The 26609-nt window shown below is 36.6% G+C and overlaps 2 protein-coding genes and 1 long non-coding RNA gene across 9 annotated transcripts in view; 1 reads left to right on the forward strand and 2 right to left on the reverse strand.

The window, feature by feature from the left end:
* smc6 (structural maintenance of chromosomes 6) overlaps nt 1-15196 on the reverse strand; it is a 61875-nt gene extending 46679 nt beyond the window's left edge. The window contains exons 1-7 of one of the 4 annotated variants that reach the window (XM_041249698.1): nt 14689-15188; nt 10887-11094; nt 8180-8297; nt 7780-7885; nt 7350-7486; nt 5404-5465; nt 1813-1893 (exon numbers count right to left, since the gene is read on the reverse strand). In XM_041249698.1, the coding sequence (XP_041105632.1) occupies nt 1813-1893; nt 5404-5465; nt 7350-7486; nt 7780-7885; nt 8180-8297; nt 10887-11033 (651 nt within the window). In that variant the 5' untranslated portion in view covers nt 11034-11094; nt 14689-15188. Of the gene's footprint in view, nt 1-1812; nt 1894-5403; nt 5466-7349; nt 7487-7779; nt 7886-8179; nt 8298-8747; nt 8912-10886; nt 11095-14688 lie in introns of those variants that run through there. The other 3 variants (XM_041249696.1, XM_041249700.1, XM_041249697.1) reach the window with 3 other exon arrangements.
* A 1044-nt stretch (nt 15197-16240) lies between these two features.
* LOC121315532 lies at nt 16241-23844 on the forward strand. Of its 3 annotated transcripts, none has more exons than XR_005950282.1 (3): nt 16321-16685; nt 20137-20227; nt 23527-23844. It is a non-coding gene; the product is annotated as an uncharacterized LOC121315532 (long non-coding RNA). The 3 variants fall into 3 exon arrangements; XR_005950283.1 differs by lacking the exon at nt 23527-23844 and adding an exon at nt 22017-22057 and having other exon boundaries at nt 16323-16685; XR_005950281.1 differs by lacking the exon at nt 23527-23844 and having other exon boundaries at nt 16241-16685; nt 20137-21486.
* On the reverse strand, nt 23729-26162 carry LOC121315531 (splicing factor 3B subunit 6). 2 transcript variants are annotated; one of them, XM_041249701.1, is made up of 4 exons: nt 26004-26162; nt 25098-25216; nt 24717-24855; nt 23729-24163 (listed from the first exon to the last, which is right to left on the reverse strand). In XM_041249701.1, exons 1-4 carry the CDS (start codon nt 26031-26033, stop codon nt 24074-24076), a joined length of 378 nt encoding a protein of 125 aa, XP_041105635.1. In that variant the 5' UTR covers nt 26034-26162; the 3' UTR covers nt 23729-24073. The 2 variants fall into 2 exon arrangements, with proteins under 2 accessions (XP_041105635.1, XP_041105636.1); XM_041249702.1 differs by lacking the exon at nt 26004-26162 and adding an exon at nt 25692-25797.
* Between the last annotated feature and the right edge of the window lie 447 nt (nt 26163-26609).

The raw sequence follows: 26609 nt of genomic DNA on the forward strand, positions 1-26609 counted from the left end.
ATTTTCTTTCATTTCTTATCTTTGTAGTAAGCTATGACTACGGTACATTTTTATTTTTAAGTCCATGGACACACTCACACAGCATCTGTGACGTCACCTACTTCCGTTCAAATTATTCATTTCTTACATTGAACTTTGATCAAACTTGAGGCTAGCAAATGTAAACAAACCAGAACACTAATAAAGAATGTATGAATGTTTTAACCACTTTAAAGATATTAACTTTTAGTTTTTAACATTTTGTTACTTCAACATGTAGGTCTACACAGAAACATTACATGAAGCCCAAATTCTCAGCATGTAAGGACAAGCCCTTCGTTCCAGTACAAGGGAGCACAAATTTTATTTTGGCTATACCATGTCAGCATGCCAAGTGGTCCCCTTAAAATATATAAATCTGTGCAGATAACAAAATTCTGTAATACCTATAATGGTAACCTAACTCATCTCAGAAGCATCAACATAAAGTTTTTTAATTTGCGTTGGGTTTTCAACAGAAGAAATAATAATAATAATAATAATAATAATAATAATAATAATAATAATAATAATAATAATAATAATAACTTAATTTTTATATAGCACCTTTCACAATGGACCACCATCACAAAGCGTTTTACAAAGGTAGGCTGTGACTGTGCATTATATGCAGAGTCACTTACAATACGACACTGACTTAACATCTCTTCCGCAGGATGGAGCACAAGGAGGTTAAGTGACTTGCTCAGGTCACACAGTGAGTCAGTCAGTGGCAGCGATGGGATCTGAATCGATGATCGTGCAGGCAGTGCATTTAACATTAATACCTGTATTCAAATAATAATATGTACCGGTACTGATCCTGGCAACAGTGTTACGTTGGTTTTTAGATGTTCTATTCACCCCAAATTTTTTATTTTATTTATTTTTTTAAATTAGCATTTTAAATTTTACAATACTCTCACAGAGTTTCTTTGTTAACCAACATTTTTTTACTTCTTTCTCTTTTTTTTAATCTTCGTTTTTGAGCAGTTATAGCCTACTATACTGCCTTGTGCACAACAGGGCTCTGGGCTCTGGTGCTGACACAAGCCAGGGCAGGCTTTGTACAAGAATCATGAAAACAATGCGGCACGATGTGTCGCATCCGTATTCTTCAATATTTTACACAATAAAAAAAAAAAGCAGATGTTATTATTATTATTATTATTATTATTATTATTAGTAGTAGTAGTAGTAGCAGTCGTATGTAATAGCATTCACATATATTCAAACAAAACAGTAGTACAACACAGATTTTTATTTTTATTTTTTACTGCCCTGGCTGTCTTCGTCTGCCTTTTCGCATGTTACCGCCTTGTTTTCGGCCCTTCAAAATGTCACAAATACTGGCTGAGGATTGGTCAACAACTCTTTTCATGTTGCTTTGGGCGGTCACTCCTACTGCGAAACTTCTCTCCGTCCCTTTCGTGGATTGGAAATGGCTAGTTTTGGTTTCGGGGTAAAGAAAATGAGATATGGAAACAGTCTTTTGCAAGCGCGATTGGGGATTGATTTGGTCCGGCCCTTAGTCTGTTAATAATTTTGAGAATGTTTTAAACATTTGAATGGCCTCAAGATCAGAGCCACACTCCATCACCAAAAATACTAAATTAGAGCTACCAGTCTTATGAAGTGGAAATCACCAGGGCCTACATCCACAGTATGTACATATAAAAACATAGAAGTGTCACATCCATGTGGGTGAATGGACAAGGTCAATATATAACCAGGCTCTGATACAGTGTCACAAATTGACAGGTTTTTAAGAATGAAAAAAACACAATAACTGACCTTATATTTATCTGCTTCACTTTTAGAATGCAAAAATTGTTTACTCATTTCTTGGTTTAAAATGGAGACTGGATTATCCACCTATAAAATATAAAAATGTCGGCTTTGTTAAATTGATACTTAAACACATATGGTTATATTTTCAAAGCATTTTCTCCAGTCTTTAATTACTTAAATACTGTTTGTATGAAGACAACCCCTTGTTAATATGACAAAGCTAGAACCAAACAACTAGACACTATAATACAAAAGCCTCCCAAGCACCATCAAGTTGTTTGTTTCTCATTTGGCAACATTAATATACATTCTTCTCTGTTAAATAAATAGGAAGTTCATTAAATACTGAAACAAACGGTTTGAAAATATGGCCCACATTATGTAACATAAAGCATTTCTAGAGATCTGCACGGATATACAGTATAAAGTCAATCCTTGCTGTTTAATCAGGATTTTCACATTAAGTACTGTATTTGATTCTACCACCTATATAGCATCACAAAATACTAGTGTTCGGGAGCACACAGGCCACATCATCAATAATAATAATAATAATAACTTAATTTTTATATAGCACCTTTCATAGTGGACCACCATCACAAAGCGTTTTACAGAGGTAGGCTGTGACTGTGCATTATATGCAGAGTCACTTACAATACGACACTGACTTAACATCTCTTCCGCAGGATGGAGCACAAGGAGGTTAAGTGACTTGCTCAGGTCACACAGTGAGTCAGTCAGTGGCAGCGGTGGGATTTGAATCGAAGATCGTGCAGGCAGTGCATTTAACATTAATAACTGTATTAAAACCGAGACATTTTATTACTATTATTATTTGGGTGTTTCCTGTACATAAAAAAAGTCTGCACATCTAGAGTCTAAGTGTATGTGTACTATATAGTACTTACATATGTATAATGCACTTAAAACATTTTTTATATATATATATATATATATATATATATATATATATATATATATATATATATATATATATATATATATTCATCATCCTTACCTGAAAAAGAAAAGGGTATCTGCGTATTTTTCAAGGCGGATACCTGGTTCCAGATTTTCTACCCTTGCCGACCTCTAATATGTACAGTTGTAGTCAAAAGTTTACATACCCCAATGGAAATTTATAATTTCTAAAAAGTTTTGCTTTTGTGGATGAGGAAAAACAGATGTATACAATTATTTAGTTCAGAAATTGTTCTGCAAAACTCCAAAAATGCTAATTCACAAGTATTCATACCCTTTGATGCTATAATAGTATTGTCTACAAGGTGCTAGAAATTTCAATATGATAATGCAGAACCTAACTCTAGAAAAGTCTAGAAAATGCCAGATTGTAGGTGAACATTCTTAGACAGCATAAAAGGGTTAAGCATAGGATGATTGCTGTCATTACCAATAAGTCAATATGTGAAAAAGAAAAGAGCTATCTGAAGACCAGAAAATTAGGTATTGTCATAAAGCTGAAGAAGGATACAAGATTTCCAAACATTTGAGTATCTGAATTTCAACTATTCTGCGCACCAGCTACCCTTGTAAACTGGCTGGACGCCTGCAGGTTTGCCTGTAAGCTGCACAGAGCTGCGTGTCTTCGGACGCTGTAGCTCTGGGTTAGCTGCATGGCGGATCTGCAGAGTGAAAAGAAGCGGTCGACTGATGGCACACACTTTGGAGGTCAGCGTGCATTTGTCTTTGCTGCTCCCGGGTCAGCACAGGGCTTGTAGCGGTGAGCTGAGCCTAAAATACAATTGGACATGTTCAAATTGGCAGAAAAACAGGGTAAAAATTAATTGGATACTACTAAAATTAAAAAATAATTTTAAAAATTAAATAAAAATATACAAGACTCATGGCACTGTCTCAACGCTCCCTTGGTCTGGAAAAAGGAAGGTTCATTCACCAAGAACAAGTAGAAGAATTGTGAGGAAGGTTAACCTTTTGCGAAATTTTCCCTTTCCTGTCCGACATCATCAAAAAGGCATAAAGCACAGATCTCTACTCGTTTTCTCTCCGGAAAAAGCAGAAAAAACCTTTCAATGGCCAAGTGAGACCGATTGGAGCTGAATGAAGCGGGGGGAGGGGACGGGGAACGTGTCTCATAGCCCATGCACTACAGAGATAACACGGACATAAACAAAGGAGATAGCTGCTTCTGCATCCAGCGCTCAAAGAATATCACAGACATTTGCAGAGCTTTTTAGCTTTTTGAGATGTTATAGCAATAAATTAATGACTTGGAATCGCATTATTGGGGAGTTTGGTGATAAAACAATTGATCAGGAGAGGATTTATCAGTATGCACGTCTAAAAGAGGTATGTGAAAACAGTGAACAAGAGGTGGGGCTTGACTGGAGATACAGTCCTTTTGTGATTCAATGCCTTTTAAACCTGTTTTACTCTGAAAAGAAAAAAATTTAAACAGCATGTGTGAAAATAAATTGGACCTGATGCACCTGACAAGCGCTGAAAAAATGGACTGAAAATGGTTAATAACAATCCGAGGTTGACTGCCAAAGATATTCAAAGTTAACTGGTTGCAAGTGGGACTCGGGTTTCCATTTCAACCATAGGTGGAGTATTGCCTGGTGAAGATCTCAATGGTTGTAGGCCAAGGAAAAAGCCAATCTTAGGAAAACTTCACAAGGAAAATCACTTAAAGTTTGCAAAACAGCAGTTGAATGATGGATAAGAGTTCTGGTCAAAGGTTCTGTGGAGTGATGAAACAAATATCAAGCTATTTGGTCATGCTGATAGTCTTTACATTTAGAGAAAGTCTGGTGAGGTGTACAAAGAAAAGAACACCATAACTACTGTCAAGCATGGAGGTGAGAATATCCTTCTATGGGGCTGTTTTTCCTCTAATGGCACAGGAAATGTAGTTAGAATACATGGTAAAATGGATTCCACAGGATACCGAAGGGTATTGGCCAATCATCTGAAACCCTCCGCTACAAAACTTGGTTTAAAGCGCAACTGGACATTCCAACACGACAAAGATCCAAAGCACAAATCAAAATCTACTTCAGAATGGTTAAAGAAGAATAAAATCAAGGTTCTGGAATGGCCTAGTCAAAGTCCTGATCTAAAACCGATTGAGGATCTTTGGTATGAGTTGAAGAAAGCTGTGCATAAGAGAAATCCTCGGAATTTGAATGAACTGGAACAATTTTGCATTGAAGAATGGTCAAAAATCACTAAAGAATCAGGCTAAAAGCTCATTCACAAATATCCTAAAAGAGGATGTTATTGCTAAAGGTGCCTCAACTAGCTATTAATTTCATATTCCTTGTCAGGGTATGAATACTTTTTAATTAGCATTTTTTGAGTTATGCAAAAAAGTTGCTGAAATAAATATTTGCAGACATCTATTTCTTGTAAAAAAAATTATCATCCACAAAAGCAAAACTTGTGCTACAAAAGATTTGTCCTGTAATTGTTTGTTTTTCAAGAAATTTCTAAAAATTATAACATTTCCATTGGGGAATGTAAACCGTTTGACTACAACTGGTGTGTGTACAGTACATTGACAAGAAGCAGTAAATGATCAGTCTGCATACACAGATACACCCTCAATGTTACCTGGATGTTGAAATGGTCCAATATTGCAGTGAGTTCCTCTTTTTTAGTTGAAACGACTTGCCCTGCAACGAAAAACATTTGCAGTTTCTACAAGTTAATAATAACGACATTTGAATTTGTAGTTTTGGCATGCATTTTAAAAATCAACATAAACAAAAAAAAGATATACTGTAACTAGGGTTGCCACCTGGCCCCATAATTCTGGAACAATGTGAGACAGAACAGGATTTTGAAGTTGCCTTTAAACTGAAGGAAATCAACATGTGAATTGAGCCCTAAACCTTTGCTCAATTGATTCTGGTGATTAATTATAATAGCTTTTAACAAATGAAATAAATAAGTACATCATCAATATTTATATATTTTTTTAATAGTTTTAATAATATATATTTTAAAGTCTCCTTACAGTTTCTAATAGTATATCACCTTCTCCCATTGAAATCATTAATACTGAGAAGCTGTTCACTATTCCTGACACCAGACAGCGTGAACACTGGATCAGTGTTGTTATTTAATTGGGAGAGTCAATGTAAATTAGGGCTATATATTACTAATTAATAGGCTATAAATAGCATCTTTTAAATATTGAGAACTGAAATATAATTTTGTACAAAATAAAAATAAATATCTTGAATAAACCTACACACAAGTTTATTCAAGATGCTTTTTTTTATTTTGTAAGATTTGTATGATCACAATGATTCGGATAATTAAGAAGCAGTATAAATTCAGCAAGTGCTTAGTGCTCTGTGTATGATTTGTTAGTTACCGAAATCTCAGTCAACAACTAAAGATATGAGGATATCTTAATTTACACCGATGAAACATAACATGGTTAACCGTACTGAAGGCATATCAAATGCTTAGATGACGTATATGGTTGCATTCTTGTAGAACTTAAGGATAAAACAAAATAAATTTCGACAAGGAATTGCATAAGTTCCGCAAAGGTGGTTTCAATAAATACTTTATTATTTAAACATAGGCCTAATATCTGATAGTTTGGGGTATTCAGTCTATTTAAAACAGTATCTAGGTGTTTATTTTTTTAAACTATTTTTATATATAATGAGAAATGATATATAGTCAAATAAACCGCTACCAAATAAGACCATTTTGCTACCGACTTTCCAGGCAGGTAGCAAATCCTCACTTCTACCTTAAAAGTTAACTTCAATCCTGGACATTATATATTTTTTGTTGCAACTTTCTGTTATGTGGAATGTAATAAACGAGAAGCAAAATGGTGAGTTTTTTTCACCTTAATTTTACAGCGCCACTTCCATGTTTGTTTTATTTGAAGTGTTTAAAGTTTTAAATTTCAGTTTTCATTTGCTTGTTCAGCTACAAAAAGACACAAGTAAACCTTGTGTTATTAGTTTATGAAAACGTCTCTTTGGCCACAGTTTATTGTGAAGAAACGGCAATGGCAAGGAATGAAAAAAATGAAATGGTGTGTCAACTTTATGTATTATTTATTTCGGGAATTAACAAAACAACATTTAACTTGTACTGTTATTTGGCATCCTTTGTTTTGTAGTTCACTGGGGTAAAGTAAGCCCTACACAACTTGTTCTTTACTCCTAGGATAGTTTTCTATTTTAACGTGCTACACATTGTAAGGTCTTGCTGTAAAACAAAGGCACACACAGGCCACTGCCACGCCCCCTGCCCCAGCTGCTTTGCTGTCTCTGCCTGCATTAAGAGCAATAGAATGGCTTTTATTACTTTTTGAAAAACAAACAAATATCCAAACGAATATTTAAATTATGAGCGAATATCTGAACATGAACATCCTGTGTTCGCCCCAGCACTAACATAAACATATGATCTTTAACAGAGTCAGAAAAATACCATTTTCCTAAATCTATGTTTACATAAGAAACATAGTTGTGGACTTCATCTAGATGCAAAGACTAAATACTTGGAATAAACACACACATTACCTAGCCTGCTCTTTATCTTGCATGTCCGGCTCCCATCGCATGTGATGCGCTGCTCTATAACAATGGAGTCACCGTAGACATCACCTTTGAAGGCATCTGTTCCTCTGTTTCTCAAACGTATTGTGATATCTGCAGAACTACATGTACAAGCAACAACAGATTAAGTAATCTTTTGCATACTTTTGCGGTTTTTGCACTGCGATAAGATGTATTTACCACAGTTTACCGTGGTACAAGCTCATCTTTATGACGTTTTCAAGATGGAGCACACTACCAATTTGGCTGCATGGGTTAACTGTTAAATTTCAAAAACAATCTATAAAGACCAATACATCCCTCTGATAAGACTGTATTCCAATAATAAACTGTAGCTTATGTGCTATTTACACGACTTTCCAAACAGATGAAAATACTGAAGCATAATATTCACCTTTGTCCATGTTTCACAAATCCCTTCAGAGATAACCCCCGGTTTGTAGTTGTTGCCTTTCCTCCAAGACCAACAATAAGAGCTGTTAGTATGGCACTTTTTCCACCTAAAAATACAGTGAACAGTTACAATTACAAAGATACATTATCTATATATTAACAAATGTAAAACATTTCCAACGATAACTCTCAGTACAGTTCGCTACACTAATGTGCATATCCCAGAGATAGAGTAATAGTCTTTTTTCATACATTAAAATAACCACAGCCCATTGTCCGTTAATATAAAACCCCAGAAAATGATTACAGAATGTAAGGGAAAAGAAAAGGGAGGCAATAATTAACAATTATTAATAATTTAGTTTTTATAAACTAAATTATGGTAAGGTTCTTTAACTTACTTCCATTGTTTCCAATAATAAAGTTCACATTTGAACCAAACTCAAACGGCCCCAACAAAGAATGGCACATAAAGTTCTTCAGAGATATGCTTTCGACAATCCCAATCTCTCCCAAACTCTAAGAAATCAGAAGAAACACACACAGGCTAACTATAATTTGTTTATTTTTTCATCTTTATCAGAACATCTCTTTCAAATAAAGAAAATGCAACCATCAGCTTGTACAACCATACAATGAAACAGAAATAATTAAAAGGGAAAGTTAAATTTACATATATTCAGCTTTTTTGTCCAGATGGATCAGTATACCATCATTATTTTTTATGTATATTCAACCATAAAACACCCACATGCACTTTACTTCACAGAGTGGCAGCACGCCTTTTAAACCCTGCACCTGGCACTAATTTACAATAATTACCAGTTGCGGGTGACAATTAACAATAATACAATGAATTAAACAATAAACAAGCGTGTTCTGGCAGGGAGGCTTTTAACTCCCTCCCTGGCTGGTTACAATATACACACACATCCATATATACAGGGGTGAAATTCTGCCGGTACTCACCAGTACTGGGTACCAGGACTTATTTAATCTGCTTTTCATCCAATGCAGATGCATTCCATCCACTCACACAGTCCACTTGCGCAAATGTGCTTTCACTCAGAACAGTTTGTGCTGCTTGCATTATGTTTCCTCATACTACTGCTGTCTCTGTTAGCTGCTATTGCCCACTATTAACATCAGTATAATCACTGCATGTTGATTGGCCAAGCTTTCATTCTTATCAGATTTCATTTTGGCATGAATCACAAATCTGAAAATGTGCCTTTTGCCACGTTGTTTCTTGTGCAGAAACCACAATACCAGGAGTAAAATAAAAATAAAGTGTACTTTTATACTGTTTCTGCCTGAAAAATCTTTTTTCTTGAGCAGGTGGTAATCAGTCTACACAGAAACACAACAGGCATGTTCTAAGATACATAATAAATAAAAGACACAGGGATATATGTTCTAATCCAAGGCTATTATTGTAGCGTGGCCAGGTCCTGTTGTGTGTGAGTTCCCAGGGTCTGGAAAGTCCTGGGATGACTTCAGAGAATACTATGCAGATTAAAATGGCCAAGTACACCATTAGTAGCCTGTTACATAATGGATTTGAGGGGTACTTTAGCCCCATATTGTGCACTGTTCCACTTTTACCTTTTTGTATAATTCTTTCATAGCACAGTTTATTTATTACCATTTTTTATAACATCATCCCCTTTTTAGGATATATTGAAACAAAACTCCCTCTCTACAACAGTTACTGCATAGTTTAATATGTCTTAATGCTTGTCATTTTAGGTTTAACTTAAGTGTCATATTACAGTACAAGACACTGATATACGCAGAGGGTATAAAGCTTTCAATATTTTCAGCTCACTTGTTTATGGTGAATTAGTTGTAATTGATCAGTTATTTTTTAAGGCTTATTTTTAATTCATAAATGTATTGTGTACCAATTTTTTAAGTATTTATTCATTGGCACTCTAATTGTCTCAATTTTTAAAATGTTTACACCTGGCTGTGTGTATGAGTACCTGCACTTCTTTGTTGAGAATTTCACCCCTACATAAATTATACACCTTACACACACACACACACACACACACACACACACACACACACACACACACACACACACACACACACACACACACACACACACACACACACACACACACACACACACACACACACACACACACACACACACACACACACACACACACACACACACACACACACACACACACACACACAATTCATGAAAAAGTACCAGAACAAATCAGCACTGGCCATGCAGCTTAACTATGGAAATTTATTTGCTTCAAATAATTCAAATTACTGGTAAGGACTCTCTATTTAAATGCACTCCTTAAGCAATAATCAAGAAAGATATTTTCCTAAAAATATCTCAATTTTCATTTTAATGAATTAAAACCCCATATTACAAATACTGCTCCTCTTGAAACGCCAGTAAGTTGTGCAGTCCTGGATAGGGTACAGAAGTACCTGCCAACCAAGCACTTACTAACAGCTCTCTATCAGATCTGCTGACTTGTCTATCGTGACTGAAATTACTTGGAAAAGGGAGATGCGAATTGTATTTATTACAAAATACATGTCAGGGGTGCCATTTGATTAACACGTGAATTTGGCATGTGGGGTACAGATCAATCAAAAGGGTGTGCAACATAGTGTGAATATTACTATCTCAAATAGCACAATTTAATTCTGATGCTGCATGTTAGCACAAAGATGTAAATAATAATCTATAAATACGAATCTACAGACAAGGTTTTAATGTTATACCTCCAATTACGCTTCTGATGTTTATTAGCACAATGCAAATGTACTGATCTTAGCTCCCACAGACTGAATCAACTAACATTTAGTAACACAGGAGTGCTTTATACTCACACATAGGCTTGCTTATATTTAAAATCAAAGGAGTCACTTCATTTCCACAGAAAACAGCGCACCCAAGTTTATGCTCACCCGTCTATTTAAGTGATTAATATACAGCACTGATAAAACGCGGTATTTTATTTATTTATTTTTTTTATATCCCTATTTTAGTTTCATTCATGAAATATATTATAGGATTTTACATTGGACTAACATAAACTGTTTAACAGCATTAAAGTAAAAGCAACCCACCGAGTTGGAAAACTGGTATGCCTCTTGCTGAAACTGCTCCAGGTCCTCTGAATCCTCTTCATCCCCGGCTACTCCTTCCTGCTCTTCAATCCGTAATCTTTTCCTCTGGTTAGCCGCAGACGGGGTCTTCTCTTTTCTCTTTGGCATTGTAATCCGTCTCTGATGCTTCAAGGAGTTTACTACAACATTGCTAGCTAAAATACTGTACCTAAATACAGGGTAAAAAAAAGTTACAGAACGTACTACTGTACTTGATAAAGCTTCACAGTGAAAAGCTGGTAACACTTAACACAATTCTTATTGAATAGTATTTACGCTAGAATAATTCAGTTAAAAGGACAATATGTATTTTACTAAATTTCATATCCAATTGGCATATTCTGAGAACACACTTTTTCAACTGAAATGCTCACAACAATGGTACAAAAATGACTCTCAAATTAAAGTTGGATAACAAATATAACATAGTTATAATATTATGTTTAAAACAAGTTAGGCCTGTCAGTTAATCACAGTTAATTTCTGAGACTAACGGTTTGTTTTTTTGTCGATTCATTTTTTTAACGTGCGTTAATTGCTTTGCTGTGTCTGAGCCTTTCGGCACTACTTGAGTGCAGTTATTTAAAGATAAAGTCGGTCACTGAACAGCGCTAGAGCAAAGCACTAAAAATGCATGGGAGGTTTATTTATTTATTTATTGTAAAAACATTCTGACAGCTCAATGGACAGAAAGACGCTTACTTGTCTCCTGTCAAAGTGAGTTCAAGAATCACAAGCGAGTACATCTAGTGTGCTGCGTGCTGAACACGCCTTCTCGTCTCAAACTACACTAGCAGCTCTTCTGCTACAGACAACAACAATATAACAACAAATTAAACCCACCAGTATCGGTACAAGCCCATGAATCAAGCGAAGTGCTTTTTTGTTTTGTTTTGTTTTTTTTTTAAATATTATTTATTTATTTATTTTAAAACTCTGCACCCCGAAGGCAGGAGCTCAAGTTTCGGACAAAAATGCTTTAGCCAACCAAAGCAAAGTAGTGATTGTGCTATGCTATGTTTGGGTGGGATCGTCCTCTCACACAACGAATCATGTGCAAGCCATGTTTGATTGACAGCTTGTGAGGCAGCTGACACAGATCTTTTGAAAGTCCCACATGTTTCAATATTCCAATTTTATTTTAAATGTGAAGTTTTTTAAGCAAACTTGCAGACTAATTACAAGTAGTACAGCGGTCAACGTGGCAAAACAAATTAGTCTTTTTAATTTTGTTCTTAAAGACAATGGACAGATATCTGCAAGTTATTAATTTACATCTACTTCAGCAGTGGAATGGCAACAAGTGAACATAAATGTCGGAAGAGAAAATTACCAAATAGACTGGCTGATTTGTTTGTTACTTCATCTTTGGGAAAGTGAACCTGTGAGCAATCTAATTAAGATTTGAGAGCAATGTGGAATCATATTTTAGACTGTCAACTGAATTGAACAGCTGCTTTCAAAATGGTACTATGGCCTCATGGAAGCCGCCTCTGCATGCTTGCCACAATCGGACACATTCGGCAGTAGAGAAAGTCTACAGAACTGGAAATGTACTTTGTACAACGTCACATGGATAAAGTGGAAGTCTCAGTCTTCATTCAACAAATAAAGCGCAAATCGACTGGGGAAAAAAATATCCAATACGAATTTAAGTTTTAGATTATTACCACTTGTATATCTATCCAAATATGCACGCACTTTTAAGAGTTTTGATCCCAATAACCACCTGTACACCGCGAACAGGATTAATACAGGTATTGCGAGCTTCAATACTGACATGTCGCTGAAGAACATGCTGTCTCTCCTACGGTTTGAAAGAGACATGTGCGATTCTGTGGAGTATGACTATAATTGCAATATTCAATAGCAAGCCCTACACCTAAACTATTTAAATCATGTCTGAAATGTAAACAATTTCCTGTGAAGTCAGACCTTTGGTCATTGCACATCCAACCATAATTGGGGCCCCACCCACATTTCCGACTCTACTTACGCCATTAGAGTAGCTTTTTTTTTTTTTTTTTTTTTTTTTTTTTTTAAACTTATAGTACCTAAAGCCTACCAATTTTCTTGTTAGTTTGCGGTTTTGGGATATGATGACAACGGTTTTTATTTTATTTTTTTTTATGTTATCTTCACAATTAACAATTCATTTGCTAGACGTACTTACTGTAGCAACATATTTCTAATTGTATTTAAAAAATACTCATTTATTTCAGTCAACAATCACATTTAAAAATAGATATGGTATTTATTCCGTTTCCTGGTCTCCATTCTGCTCTGATGACCCGCACGTTTTACTGTGTTGGTTCTATTTGTAATTTCTAAATTATTGCCCCCACTAAATTTTGGTCATGGTCTCAATGGGTAAATTTCCTGATTAAATAAGTACATCAATGCATTTTACATGATTTTATTTACAGTTAAGGATAATAATAATAATAATAATAATAATAATAATAATAATAATAATAATAATAATAATAATAATAATAATAATAAAACAAATTTAAATCACCTGGATGTAGTAATTGTGTCAATTTAATATGCAATTAAAACCGAGATTAATCTCGCGATTTAAAAATAAAAAATCTTAATAACGATTTTTTTTTAATCACTTGAAAGCTCTAAAGCAAAACATGAATACAATAATATACGTGTATAAATATTATAATAGCAATTCATCCTGATATTTATGGAGTGAATAATTCATTCTGGAAAACCACCAAAATCCAGATGGTAAGGAACCACTGCTGTGAGCTCTCACAGACAATGCTTCAAATCCCTACATAGACAATGCTTCAAATCCCTACACGGTCATTTGATGTGATGTTTTGTGAGGAATATAAGGTTGCAGTAAGTATAGTTGTAAAGTGTCCATTACACAATACTGCACAAAATTAACTGCAGTAAATACTGCAATGAACGAGGCAGTCATTCGTATAGTATATCGTGTACAATATACAGCATATCATTTTTTATACATTTCTATTAGGTTTTTAAACAATAAAACGCATAGTAGACCTATATCGGATTTAAAACAATACACGTTTTAAATATGGAAAACTCAGATAACTGCTGCACTGTATATTCTATATTGGTTTGTACTGTACATCCTAAATTGGTTTGTGCTTTTGTGCTATGTTCGGTCCCGTTTGAAGTACAGCACAGCACAAAGGGTTTCCATATTCTCCATGCAACATATAGGTGAATTTTATAACTAAAAGTGTTACAAGAGACGAGCATTTGAGAAATACACAACTGCCCTAATGAATACAAATTAACACTAATGAAAAAGGACGTCTATGTTGCTGCATAATCTGGATGCAATAATATGAATATTGCAGGACTCTAAAACAAATGTCTCATTACAATACAAAGAATGTTCTACTTTATTTTTAAAATGTTTAATCTCTTGGGTCTGGCTATACGGTAGCACGCCCCCAAACAACCCAAAGCGTAGTATTATGCACAGAAACAGAATCCAGCTCTACCGTTTTTCAACAAAAAGACACAAAAAACACGTCCCTATGCTAAAGCATGCCCGGAAGCTCAGGCCAATGTTAACATTTTGCAGAACAGTCCCAGTGTCCGCCTCAGTTGTTTTTTTCGAGTTTAAACATTGTGAAAACTGCAAATGTTCCCAACTACAAATTGTCATATACATACTTTAGAAAACAAACACGTTTATCTTATGTAAAAATAAACTGTTAAACGCGAAGGTATCGTGCAAACACCATAGTAGTAAATGTATTCTTACCTTGTGTCAGTGTCACAAAACTTGTCTTCTCAGATCCTGACTTCCTAGTCACTGTCAAAACAGAGGTCAGTGGGTGTGTTCTACACCGTAATTTGAGCCAAAGAATCCTACGAACTAAACGAAAGTAGTAGCATCCAGTTCGTAGCGAAAAATTGTGGTTACAACAAGTAAAAACGTTTGTCAGCCTTGTTCTTCTGCGCTGCAAGTGCAACCAAACCTACCACAGCAACTCCGCTGACGCGCAATAAAATTAAAAATAACCGTTCGACATGAAATATAATTACTATTCCCACCCCCGATTTTGTTATACTATGCTGGAACTATGCTTAACTGTGTGCAGGACTGAGTTGCATAACCACCAGCGATCTGCCGGTACGGCCCGGTAATGCGTACTGGTAAAACATTTCTTGCTGGTACAGGGTACTGGCAAAAAAAAATGCTCAAGGTAATTTTATATTTTGACTTTTTTTAAAACGATTGTTTAATGTACTTAATTTTTTCTTTGTATTTTAAGACCTTTCCCGCCTCCCGGCTTCTTCAGATTGTCCATTTAATAATGTCATTGATGATTTTAGCAAAATAACTTGCAGTCACTCAGGTCCCGTTTACGTGACTTAGTGTGATCACCATGGTAACCGTCACAGGGTCGGTAGAAAAACTACTCCTTGTATTGGATGCCACGAGCAAGGAAGGGAGCTTTTGTAAACTGAAATCTTAGTGGTCTGAATTTAATTGAATACCTACATAAGACTAAGGCATAAAATTGATTCCACATTATTATTTGGTAAAATGATAGACTATGATGCGGTGCTCCTAATTTAAAAAAGGAAAAATGTCAAACAGAAAAACAACCCTCAAAACGAACAATGCAAGATAACGCTACTCGGAAGTGAACGTTTTGCGTTTTTTAATGTGTACATTGACCATGTGACAATATGTTAGATGACAGTATAAAGAACATAACTAGTTATTATCGGCAATAAATACACCCGCTGTTTAATTTTGAAACTATATTGTGTTATTTTATAGTTATTTTGGCTGCTTCACAGTAGGGCATCAGTGAATTGATGACCAAATCTAGCAACCCTTTTACATGGACAGTGCAGTATAGCCTACTAAAGCTCTGATATAAAGACACCAAAATGGGTGACAGATAGATGGACTGGGGGGGGGGGTTGTTAACCCTATAGCCCTAACCCAGCACATGCACACACACACTATCATGAAAGAAACAGTTGGAAATTATTTGGGGGAGTAATTTTGTTTACATGACAAAAAATATATATATTTCTGTTTGATACTTAGCTCTGTTACTTAGTGTAATGTGTACAATAAATGCAATAATATTAATGTAATAAAGTCCACTTTTAAAATAGTTTCACCTTACAGATAACATAACCAGAACTTGTCTAACATTTGCTTTAATCAACATTTGGGCTGACGGTTCAATCCAGAGAAGCTTGGATGGAAATGCCTGTAACAGGCTGCTTCTGGGGCATTGATACAAGCATTGTTTACTTGCGTCTGTATCCCATTTCATCTCCAGTAATGCAGTATTCCCTATCAAGTACGAAATGTAACGTAATGCAGTGCATGTGACGCAGCCACGCCCGCCCCTGGGGGCATAAAAGACTACTGACACAAACATCGTCAGCATTTTCCTTTTCACCGACCTGAAGCAAGGAGAGAAGTCGATGAACAGATAAGTGACACACTTAGATCTGATTTATATCTCATTTATCGCTTGTGTATTACACTTATTGCTGTTATTACGTGAAAAAGTAATTTTACTTCACGTTTTGTGCACTCAGCTGTGGTTGTTCATGCAAGTCCCTCAGCGGCCTTGCGCCTCGCATGAAGCTGGCAGCTCCGCTACTCCTTCCCCGGGATCGAACACCTTAAGTCGGCTGCTTGTGCTGTCTCTTAAGCTGCTAGCTTCGGTTGAAGCTTAAAAATAAAAATGTGTTCCTTATAATGAAAAGGATACTAAAATAATGGTAAGTAAATTGTTTACTGTGTTATGTGAGAAAATGTGTTTCTCTGTGTGTATTTAGTCAGTTTTTTTCACAGAAATACTAAAGCAGATGCTGGCTTCCGCTGTCTGGCCTTAGACCGAGACGCATGCTTTGGGTCAATCTGCTTGCAGCTTTTCCCACAGTGTCTCTATACCACATTAAGATCTGCTTGCAGAGTTAGTGTGAAGACTGTTAGGACTCTAGCAGTGGGCTTTCCTTGGGTTTCAATCTGTTGGTTAGCCAGGAGTGTTATAGGTGGGCATCCCTACATCACTCCTATGGTTACTGTAGGTCCCAGACTTCCTACCTTTCCTGCCGGTACTTTTGTACAACGAGCAGGGTTACCTTTTCAATTCATTAGCATTTTCTGGGCTCAGCTCTGCATTGGGTCTGACTGCTCGCAGTCCTTGCTTTGTTGACGGTCCAGTTACTGTCTTAAACAAACGCTATCTGCAAGTTTTGTGCTCATTGCTCCAAGGCGCTCTGTGTCTCTAGAGCTGGCATTCCAGTCTGAGAACGTGGAGGCAGATGACGCATTCCTGCAATTAAGCTCTCTCTGTACGGTAGAGCTTATGCCATTGCTCAAGAGGCCACTGTGGTCTTCCAGGTGCCCTGGTCTACAGATCCACCCTGTTGCGTTACTGAGCAGATACCCCCTTGAGGGCAGCAACAGTACTGTACCAAACTAGTGCTACATGCACCAAACCGACCCATACCATTCCGATGCTTGCACTCCGGGTCCACACTGTCCACTGTTTTGGACGAAAGAGTGCAGAGAATAGCCGCCTGTTAGAGATATTTAACTCAACAGAGGGTTGATGGTAATGACGTTCCAGAACTTCTTGGCTTGAGGGCAGTGGCTTCTCAGACCCTACCTCGCATGTGCCCTGTGCAAGCCTGGTTCAAGAGTAAGGATTTTCAGCCCGCATTGAACCATGGCTGCCCATTAACGGTGTTCTTCACTGTTTAAGGGCACTCTCTTGGTGCAGACAGCCTGCCCATCTGCTCTTCGGTGTAGTGTTGGGCAGTGTCACCAAAAAGAGAGGCCATCACCACGAATGCATCCAGCCTAGGCTGGGGCACTATGTAGAATGGCACTGTTGCAGAGGGTGAGAGGGAAGCATGTGCTTGTACTTGCAGACAACATAACAGTGGTGGTTTACGCCAACAACAAAGGCGACCTCATCGCGTGGCCCATAACCTTTGCTCTGGGTACACGAGAACCTACTCTCACTGCGGGCAGTACATCTGCCCAGAAGGGAAAAACTGGCCAGCTGACCTCTTCTCAAGGAGGGTCCCAGTGCCTCAGAGTGGAGGCGAACCCCGAGGTGGGAGCCTCATTTGGGAGAGGTTCAGGAAAGCAGAGGTAGATCTCTTGCCTCCTAAGAATTATCCCACTGTCCCCTCTGGCTCTCCATAATAGGAGACTGGGACCCACTGGCGGTAGATGTCTTGGCATACCACAACTCCTAAAAGGCCAGCTGCAGAGTCTTCCCAAGAGCTGTGTTCTGCTCAGTCAGGCACAGGGGACTTCATGGCATCTGACCCATCGAGTCTATATCTCGGGGTCTGGGCCCTGAATGGCGGCATTGAGCCGTTTGGGTCTGTCCAATAGGGCTATAAACTGCAATTATGCAGGGCTTGTTTGATGAGGTGAACTCCCCTGAAATTGATTCAGTTCCATTGAAGCCTCCATTTGAGCCTATGCATTCAGCTAGCTCAAATGTTATCGCTCAAGTGACTGTTTGATTGCTATCACTTCGCAAAGCAGGTGAGTGAGATGCAGGGTTTCTCCTTGGTGAGAACCTGTTTAATTTTTACAGAAACCAGGACAATGGTTACGCTACGTACCGATCCTACCTTTTGCCGAACACTATCTCGACATTCCATATCAACCAGTCTGTGGATTTGGAGACTTCTTCCACCCATAAAGGCACACTTGCACTCCACAACCAATTTCAGGGTCTCCCTGTCACAATAGCGTTTTGGCTTTTTCTTCTTCCTTTGGCCTTGCTCCTCTTCTGTGTCCAAATGGATGTCTCTTCTGCCCTCTTGGCATGTACTAATGCTTTGTCGTAGCTCTCTAGAAAACACATTTTAGTATAAGCATTTTGTGTCTCACATGGAAGATCAAAAGAAGCCGGGAACATTCATACAAACATTTTCTATTTTTAATATGGGTAACTTAATATAATTTGAATCCAATAGATTTTTAAACTGCGTTTCTCTTTTGATTGTTGACCTATTGCTGAAACCTTGATTGTGTACTTCCATCATTGTTTGTCTGGAAACTGGCCTCCCCTGGCTCTTTGGAATGCATCTGACTGTGACCAGTAACTGTACAAAGTCTGAAACCATAAAGTAATCAGGCTATTAAACACTTGGCTGCCCAAACTGCATTTTATTGGTTATATGTTCAATTTCTGTGTACTGCTATAAAATGGTGAACCCTCACTGTATATGTATAGGTCTGTCTTAAGAGACCTGTAAATGTTGCAAGTAAAAACTTACCTATGTATATTGGGTTTTACCTATAATTCAGTGATTCCCATGAGAAAATATAAAAGGTAAGAGACAAAGAAAGGAGTTATAATCCAGTTGAAAAGGTATTTTATTGGATCCAGGTCCAAGGAAGGCAATATGGCAGCCTAAAAAGAGTTGTTCTTGTTTTCTGCAACCTGAGTGAAAGTACTGAACAAGGGACTGTCTGTTGTGCTGCTGTTTTAAGTGTGGTGGATATTTTTCTATGCACTGTGTAGCTACGTGCAAATAAAGATTCTTTCTGTTTTCTACAAACTGGTGTGTACTCATTTTTCCTCAAGTCTTTGTCATGTGGAGGTCAGTGTTGCTCAGTCATTAAAGACCCCCTTGACAATTACATCAAGTTAACCAGTGTTGTTTTTCATATAGCTTCAATTTTGTACATAATTTATCAGATCTTGTCTGTACTTTCAATCCATGATTTATGGATGACTTCCACTGTATTCTCTTCTAAAAATTCCACCACAGCATATCCCAGCATCTGGATGGTTAAAACACAATGTACTTTTACAAATGTGTGACCACATGCTGGAACTAGTCTTGTACATGCACCACCCATGGGTACTCTTTAGAAGAATTGTATATATTGTAGTAAATAGTGTTGTAGTTTAAAAAAATAAAGAATATAATTTAACATTGAATTAATTGTTATGGTTGTAATAAGAAACAATCTCTGGTTTAAGTTGGAACTGTCTTAAAAATGATACAATGCTGTTCAGTGGTAACAGGTGCATTGCAATTGTTAATTGAACATACTCGGGAAACAAGAATGCTTCAAATGCTTAGAAATGCTTGTGTATACTGCAGATTACTATTATTAACTTTTTAAGTTGAAAATTGAGAACACTACCATTAAAGTTTTTTTTTTTTTTTTTTTTTTTTTCCTCTGTAGGTACAACAAATATGCTGTGTTCTGTTGATGACGACCTTCTCATGTATGCTGAGTGATTCACATGTACTGAAGAAGAGCCACTGTCTGGCAGGTTCTGTCACATATATACAAATCTGACAAACTACTGAGACCATGCACATTTTAGTATAATGAATTTAGAAGAATTAACAAGCACGGTTACTTATTTTCTGTTAATTATAAAGTTTAGGAGTACAGCTACCTATGGGTCTGCTTCCAATGTAGAAGGTTCTTTTCCAGACATTCTTAATCTCATTAAGGCTTGCATGTTCCTTTTCAAAATCTTCTATAGGCCGGGTGCCATCTGCATGACAAAGAGTGAAAGCTGCTTCTTTCATTTCTGGATTATCCCACAAGGCTTCTTTAGCCTTTAGAATGATATCGTTGTACCCAGCAGTCTCTTGCATCAGAAGTCTGGGAGACTCTTCTTTATGATGACCCTGATATACTAACCCCCCCTCCCCCCAACCCTGTTTTTTTGTTCATTTGTTCCACTCCATAGGTCTAACTAATCTTTAGTACTTTTTTTCTTCCTTTTTTAAAGGACGTTGTTTCTTTTTAATTGGTAGACTGGCTGTGTAGAGCCTTTTTAAATTCTGCAAAGACACTAGCTACATCTGTAAAATATCTGTGAGGGGGTAGTTTACAACAATGTAGGTTAGTTATGGCAAACGTTGTTGTTGGCAAGGAGCATGCAGAGCTGAAAAACCAAGTCGATTGTCGTCTTAAGTTAGCTACCACAAAATGCTTGTGCTATGAATTTAATTAAAAACAGTTTTGCAACAGAACTGCAAACAATACTAATAACTTGAAATGAGGGCACAATTAAATTTCTAGAAATGTTAAATATCGTTTGAAATGCCTTCTTTTAATTCGTTCTTCAGCTGATCGTACTGATCATTGTAATCTTCCATATTCCACTGAAAAAAAAAGGTATGTAATTACTAATTAGCTAAAAAGGCCAATACATATGGAAGCCCATTTCCGCCACACAAAAAAAGAAATATATCTTAAAATAACATTATAAGTTCGACATACTGTCTCATCTCGTTATTTTGACTTACTATCTCACAATTATGACTTGCAATTACATACAATAATTAAGATTATTGTTGGAAAAATAAAACTCAAAAACACAATTTTTATTTTTTTAAAAATGTATTTTTGTACAGTTAAATCTCTTTTTTTTTTGTATTCAAAGACTTCATTTATACCATCTTAGGTTTTGGTTGTTTCAATTCATAAACACACCCTATTATGTACAGTGTTAGAAATAAAACGTTTTCAAAGTTCAAACTCCTTTTAATAATAAAATGTATTTTGTAATATTAAGATTATGAAGGAGTTATTGGTGTATGTTTTCATTTAAAGGATACGGTTGTGGTTTTCCATCGTCTGATTTTCAACATTGCAAAACACAAGCAACCTATATTAAAAATGTGAAAACATTACGTAGTTTCTTGAACGTACTTTCAAATTAACACATTTAACTGTACTAACTCACGGTGTCCTATTAATGTACGTTTGTATACCTATCATATATATATATATATACAGTGATTTGCAGAAGAATGCACCCCCTCCCAATAAAAAAAATGTATGCAGTTTTTCAAACAAACTTTTTTTTATTCAAAGCTGTAGTGGTTAAACTGAACACTCTTATATGAGGAGGAGGTTAAATGTTAGCTAAACTTGCAAAGAAATGTACAAAATGAAATTTACTGTTTCCGTAAGTATTCAGCCCCTTAAGTCAGTACTTGGTAGAATCTCCTTTTGTAGCAATTACTGTTATGAATCTTTTTGGATAGGTTTCTAAAAACTTTGCACAGTAGGATGATGACATTTTTGCCCATTCTTCACAGGAAAATTGCTCCAGTTGTGATAAGTTTGTTGGGGATCATCGATGGACTGCAATCTTCAAGTCAAGCCATAAATTTCCGATTGGATTCAAGTCAGGACTTTGACTGGCCCACTCAAGAACATTAATTCTCTTCTTGTTCAACCACTCCAGTGTGGCTTTAGCTTTGTGCTTTGAGTCATTGTCCTGCTGAAATGTGAATTTCCTCCCCAGTTTCAGAATCTTGGCTGACAAACAGATTTTCCTCAAGGATTCACCTGTACTTTACACCATCCATTCTCCCCACTATCCTGAAATGCTTCCCAGTCCCTGCTGAAGAGAAACATGCCCATAACATGATACTGCCACCACCATGCTTGACAATTGGGATGGTGTTGACTAGGTGATATGCAATGTTGGGTTTGCGCTTGGAATTCAGACTGGAAAAGACCAATTTTTGTCTTGTCTGACCACAAACCTTTTTCCACGTCTGCAGTATCACCTATGTGATTTTTCGCAAACTCTATGCATGCTTTAAGATAAAGCTTTTTTGAGTAATGGCTTTTTTCTTGCCACCCATCCATACAGGCCAGCTTTGTGTAGGGACTGGCTTATTGTTGATGTGTGAACACTGACTCCCACCTCAGACACACAACATTGCAGATCTTTCAAGGTCACTGTTGGCTTCAGAGTGACATCCCGAACCAGTTTCCTGCTTGCCTGGCTGCTCAGTTTGGGAGGGCGACCTGATCTGGGTAGTGTCTGGGTGGTATGATGCATCTTCCACTTCTTAATAATGGACTTCACTGTGCTGAGGGATAATCAGCGCCTTTGAAATGTTCTTGTACCCTTCTCCTGCTCTGTGCCTTTCTACCACTTTGTCCCTCAAAAGCTCCTTAACATGTAAAGTCTAATTTCAAAGTGTCGTGGAGTACGTTCAGGTGCCAACAAAATGTGAAAGCTTTGCAGGGGGTGAATACTTCTGCAAACCACTGTGTGTATATATATATATATAGAGAGAGAGAGTGTGCATTAACATCCATTACAGGTAAATCATTTTTCAAAATGCTAACATACAGTATAGGGTATTATCTGTATTTGTGGTGGTACATCAATGCAATTCTGCCTAAATACATCCTGAATGTTGGTCTCATGAAAATGTTTTCAGTTGTTTGTAATATTGGGATACATTTAATTTAGAACAATAAAATGGCTTAACCAGGGTTAAGCCAGACTTTAATTTAGTAACAGGAATCAAACAAATTATTGTAATAACTGGATGACTCTGTGTTAAGTACAGATAAAAGTATGTCATTTGGTTGCAATGAACAAACTACTTCAGATAGTCCAGAAGTAGATAGAAGATTTCTTCCAAAACCGATTTATATTTGCAAGCTGTATACTGAGCTTCATCAACTTGTTTTTGATATTTAAAGTACATGCGCACAGTGTTATACATAACCAGGGTATTAACTGATACTACTGCCCCCTTGAAAAAACATCAAATTAATAGTATATTGCTTTTACTTTCTCAGCCTCTCACTGCTCCAAGATTCTTCATCAAATACACAGTTTGCAGCTTACTGAAGATGATCCTCACATAGTACAGTACTAGCACTGAACTGTGGTTTACTCTTTATTGCAACTGACCCCATTGGGCTTACAGCAGACAGTGGGTGGATGGGATGACCATTCTCCATGAAGGACCAATAACAAAGTATTGGAGAGAAAAGTGTGTTTATTCATTGATTTGTTTTATTATTTATGATGTTTGGTGATCTTGTTAAACTATTAAAAAGTCATGGTAAATCCATTTTGATATCAGGGTATATCCAAATTAAGCAACACAGCTGTAGTATTGATTTTTTTTTGTAACAGGCAAAGAAAAGCAAATATTACGCTGCCTGTCAGAAGACACCGACTAATGAAAAAATAAAAATAAAACAGTCATATAGAAGAAAAGCAACACTGTAAAAATAAGTGATGCACCCTGTTGAATGGGTGTGTTCTGAATGCATCACTGCAAGCGTTCCTAATTAGGAACCAAAGTCCATGTATTACAAAAACAAACAAAAAAAACGCTTATTTTGGTGGATCTGTGTTGATTCCGTATTTCTCTTTGAGAAGCTTCAGTTGCTCCTCTTTCTTCTTGGTGTCCATTTTCTGGAAAGCCTGAAAAAAGAAAGTGGTTTCAGTTCCGATATTGTACAGGGAATACGGACGGCGGTTTATAAAATAGCAAGTCAATATTACAAAGTGTGCACTCTTGATTATCTAGAAGCCTCAGGGTCACTAACACATACAAACGTATTTAAATAACCCTGCAAATAAGGCAATAGCTCAGTTGTTCTCAGAGATATAAGAATTACTGTAAAGCAGCAAGACCTTTATAAATGACAGCCACAAAAGTTTAGTCAAGAGCATAGCTGAACTACCAGGAGTGGCTAGCTTAAGTGCACAGCATAACTTTTCACAGTGTACATAAAAACTTCAAAGACATACTGAAGATATTACATCACATCAGTTATTATCCCTATTGAAATAAGGCTACAGTATGCTTGTACACTCACACAACCAACATTAGTTCATCATCAGTTATTGAAGATAAATACTGGGTATTTTGAGATTACCTTGTATCTTTCTTGCCTATAGAGTCCATGAATTAGAAACATTTATAAAGCACTACTGCTTTATATTCTATAAAATCTAACCCAATCATACATACCCGGTTTGCATTGTAGTACAATACTACAAGGTATCTGTTGCAGACATTAAATCCTGACAAGTGATCACATGCGTTCTTGGCATCAAAGATGTCCTCATAGACCACATATGCTGTTCCTCTTGATTCTGGCGTGTTGCCACTATGGACAAAGTTAATACAAATAATTAAAAAAAGGACATCACTTAATTCGCAAAATCTAGCCGACAATAGCACTAGATGAAATGCTAGTCTTCCTGATTTTAGTGGGAACACAATAACTTTTACAGCATACAAATAAATAAATAAATAAAGTATATATTTTGTTTTATACCTGGTTTCAAATTAAAGTTAACTGGCACAAAGACGGGATATGACTAACAAGCGTAACACTTAAACACTTACACTCTGATTTGCCTGATGGGGCCATATTTTCCAAATATATCATACATTTCTTCGGCTGTGATTTTGTATGGCAGGTTGCGAATATACAGGATCCGATTTACTTCTGGTGGTAACCGGATCTGTTAAAACAGAAACAAAGTAAGTGTATAAACCAGTACCCTAAAATGTCAAACTTGCGTACAATCACAATGTGTTACCTAAAAACCGGTTTGAATACAAATGAAGCATGTGTACCCAAGACTAGACCTACGGTTCCGTTCTGATTAAACAAAAAACTCTTCTGAGATTATTTATTTTAAAACATGTCTGAATTCAGATTCCATGTGTATAATACAATAAAGCTTACCAACTGAGACCTACGAGTTTTGCATATTGTTTCAAAAGAAAGCAGTCTTCTCATTCACTTTTTAACTGCTTTCAGTCATTAATTGTTCTTGGATTCTCTCTAATCTTTGGATGTAGCTCTTAATTGCTCTTGAACTGTAAGTTAATCACTGGCATACCGATGCTTGTTCATCAAACAAATAAAAGGTTAATAATAATAATAATAATAATAATAATAATAATAATAATAATAATAATAAACACACAAACCATATACACGTTTTAACCCTGCTATCGTCTGACTGCATTCACTTCAACTGCGTCATGATCGTAATTCGAAATGAATTATACACTGGGTAATTTTTAATCACAAAAAGACAGTTTTCAGCCGTTTCCGATTCGCATATCTTTCAGTCCGACTTTTCACCTGTATTTGTTTTTCGCTTTTACAAACAGTAATCACGCACGTACGTTTTGTTTTTCTCTGAGAAGAGGCCTACGTGCACAAACGCATATCGTTACAGCACCCAGTGTGATCTAAACATGTTGTTTCTTTACCCAACTAAAATACACCCAACTTACATTAGCTCTTTTTGCCGCTTGCATAGCCATCTTTGTAAAGTTTCGGGTTCACAAGCTCCACTTTATTTTAAAATAAACAAATCTCCACTGCAGATACAAAGACGAACAAACCAAGGAAGCAACTACAGTCAATGAATAATCACGGGAAGTTTTGCTGGCGCTGAGATATGACGTAGACAACGTCTTTGTTTAGTTGGCCACGTGTAGTCAGCGTGGCCGCTGAATAATCGTGTTTTGTTGAATTGTTGTAGTCGTCATTTATTTCATGATACAGTGTTGGTTATACAGTTGTCTCCATTGTATAGAGGACATGACTCCATGTAGAGGAGGACAGTCATATGGGACAGTGTAGGTTTTCAACTCACATGTGTTTTACCTGTCTCGACTATCTTTCTCAGGAGGGCTACATTGACCTGCCCCTAGGGCCGGATTAAGTTTAATGGGGGCCCGGGGCTGTTCTCGTATTTTTTTTTTTTTATTTTTTTTTTTTGGGGGGGGGGGGCTATTTGCATATTAATTTGCTTCCCTTTACTGTTTTACTACCACCACAGTCTATTAACATTAATGTCAAATTATTCAGTCTGAGCTGATCCATATTTTACATGA

Source organism: Polyodon spathula, chromosome 5 (genome assembly GCF_017654505.1).
Source record: "Polyodon spathula isolate WHYD16114869_AA chromosome 5, ASM1765450v1, whole genome shotgun sequence".
Taxonomy (NCBI): domain Eukaryota; kingdom Metazoa; phylum Chordata; class Actinopteri; order Acipenseriformes; family Polyodontidae; genus Polyodon; species Polyodon spathula.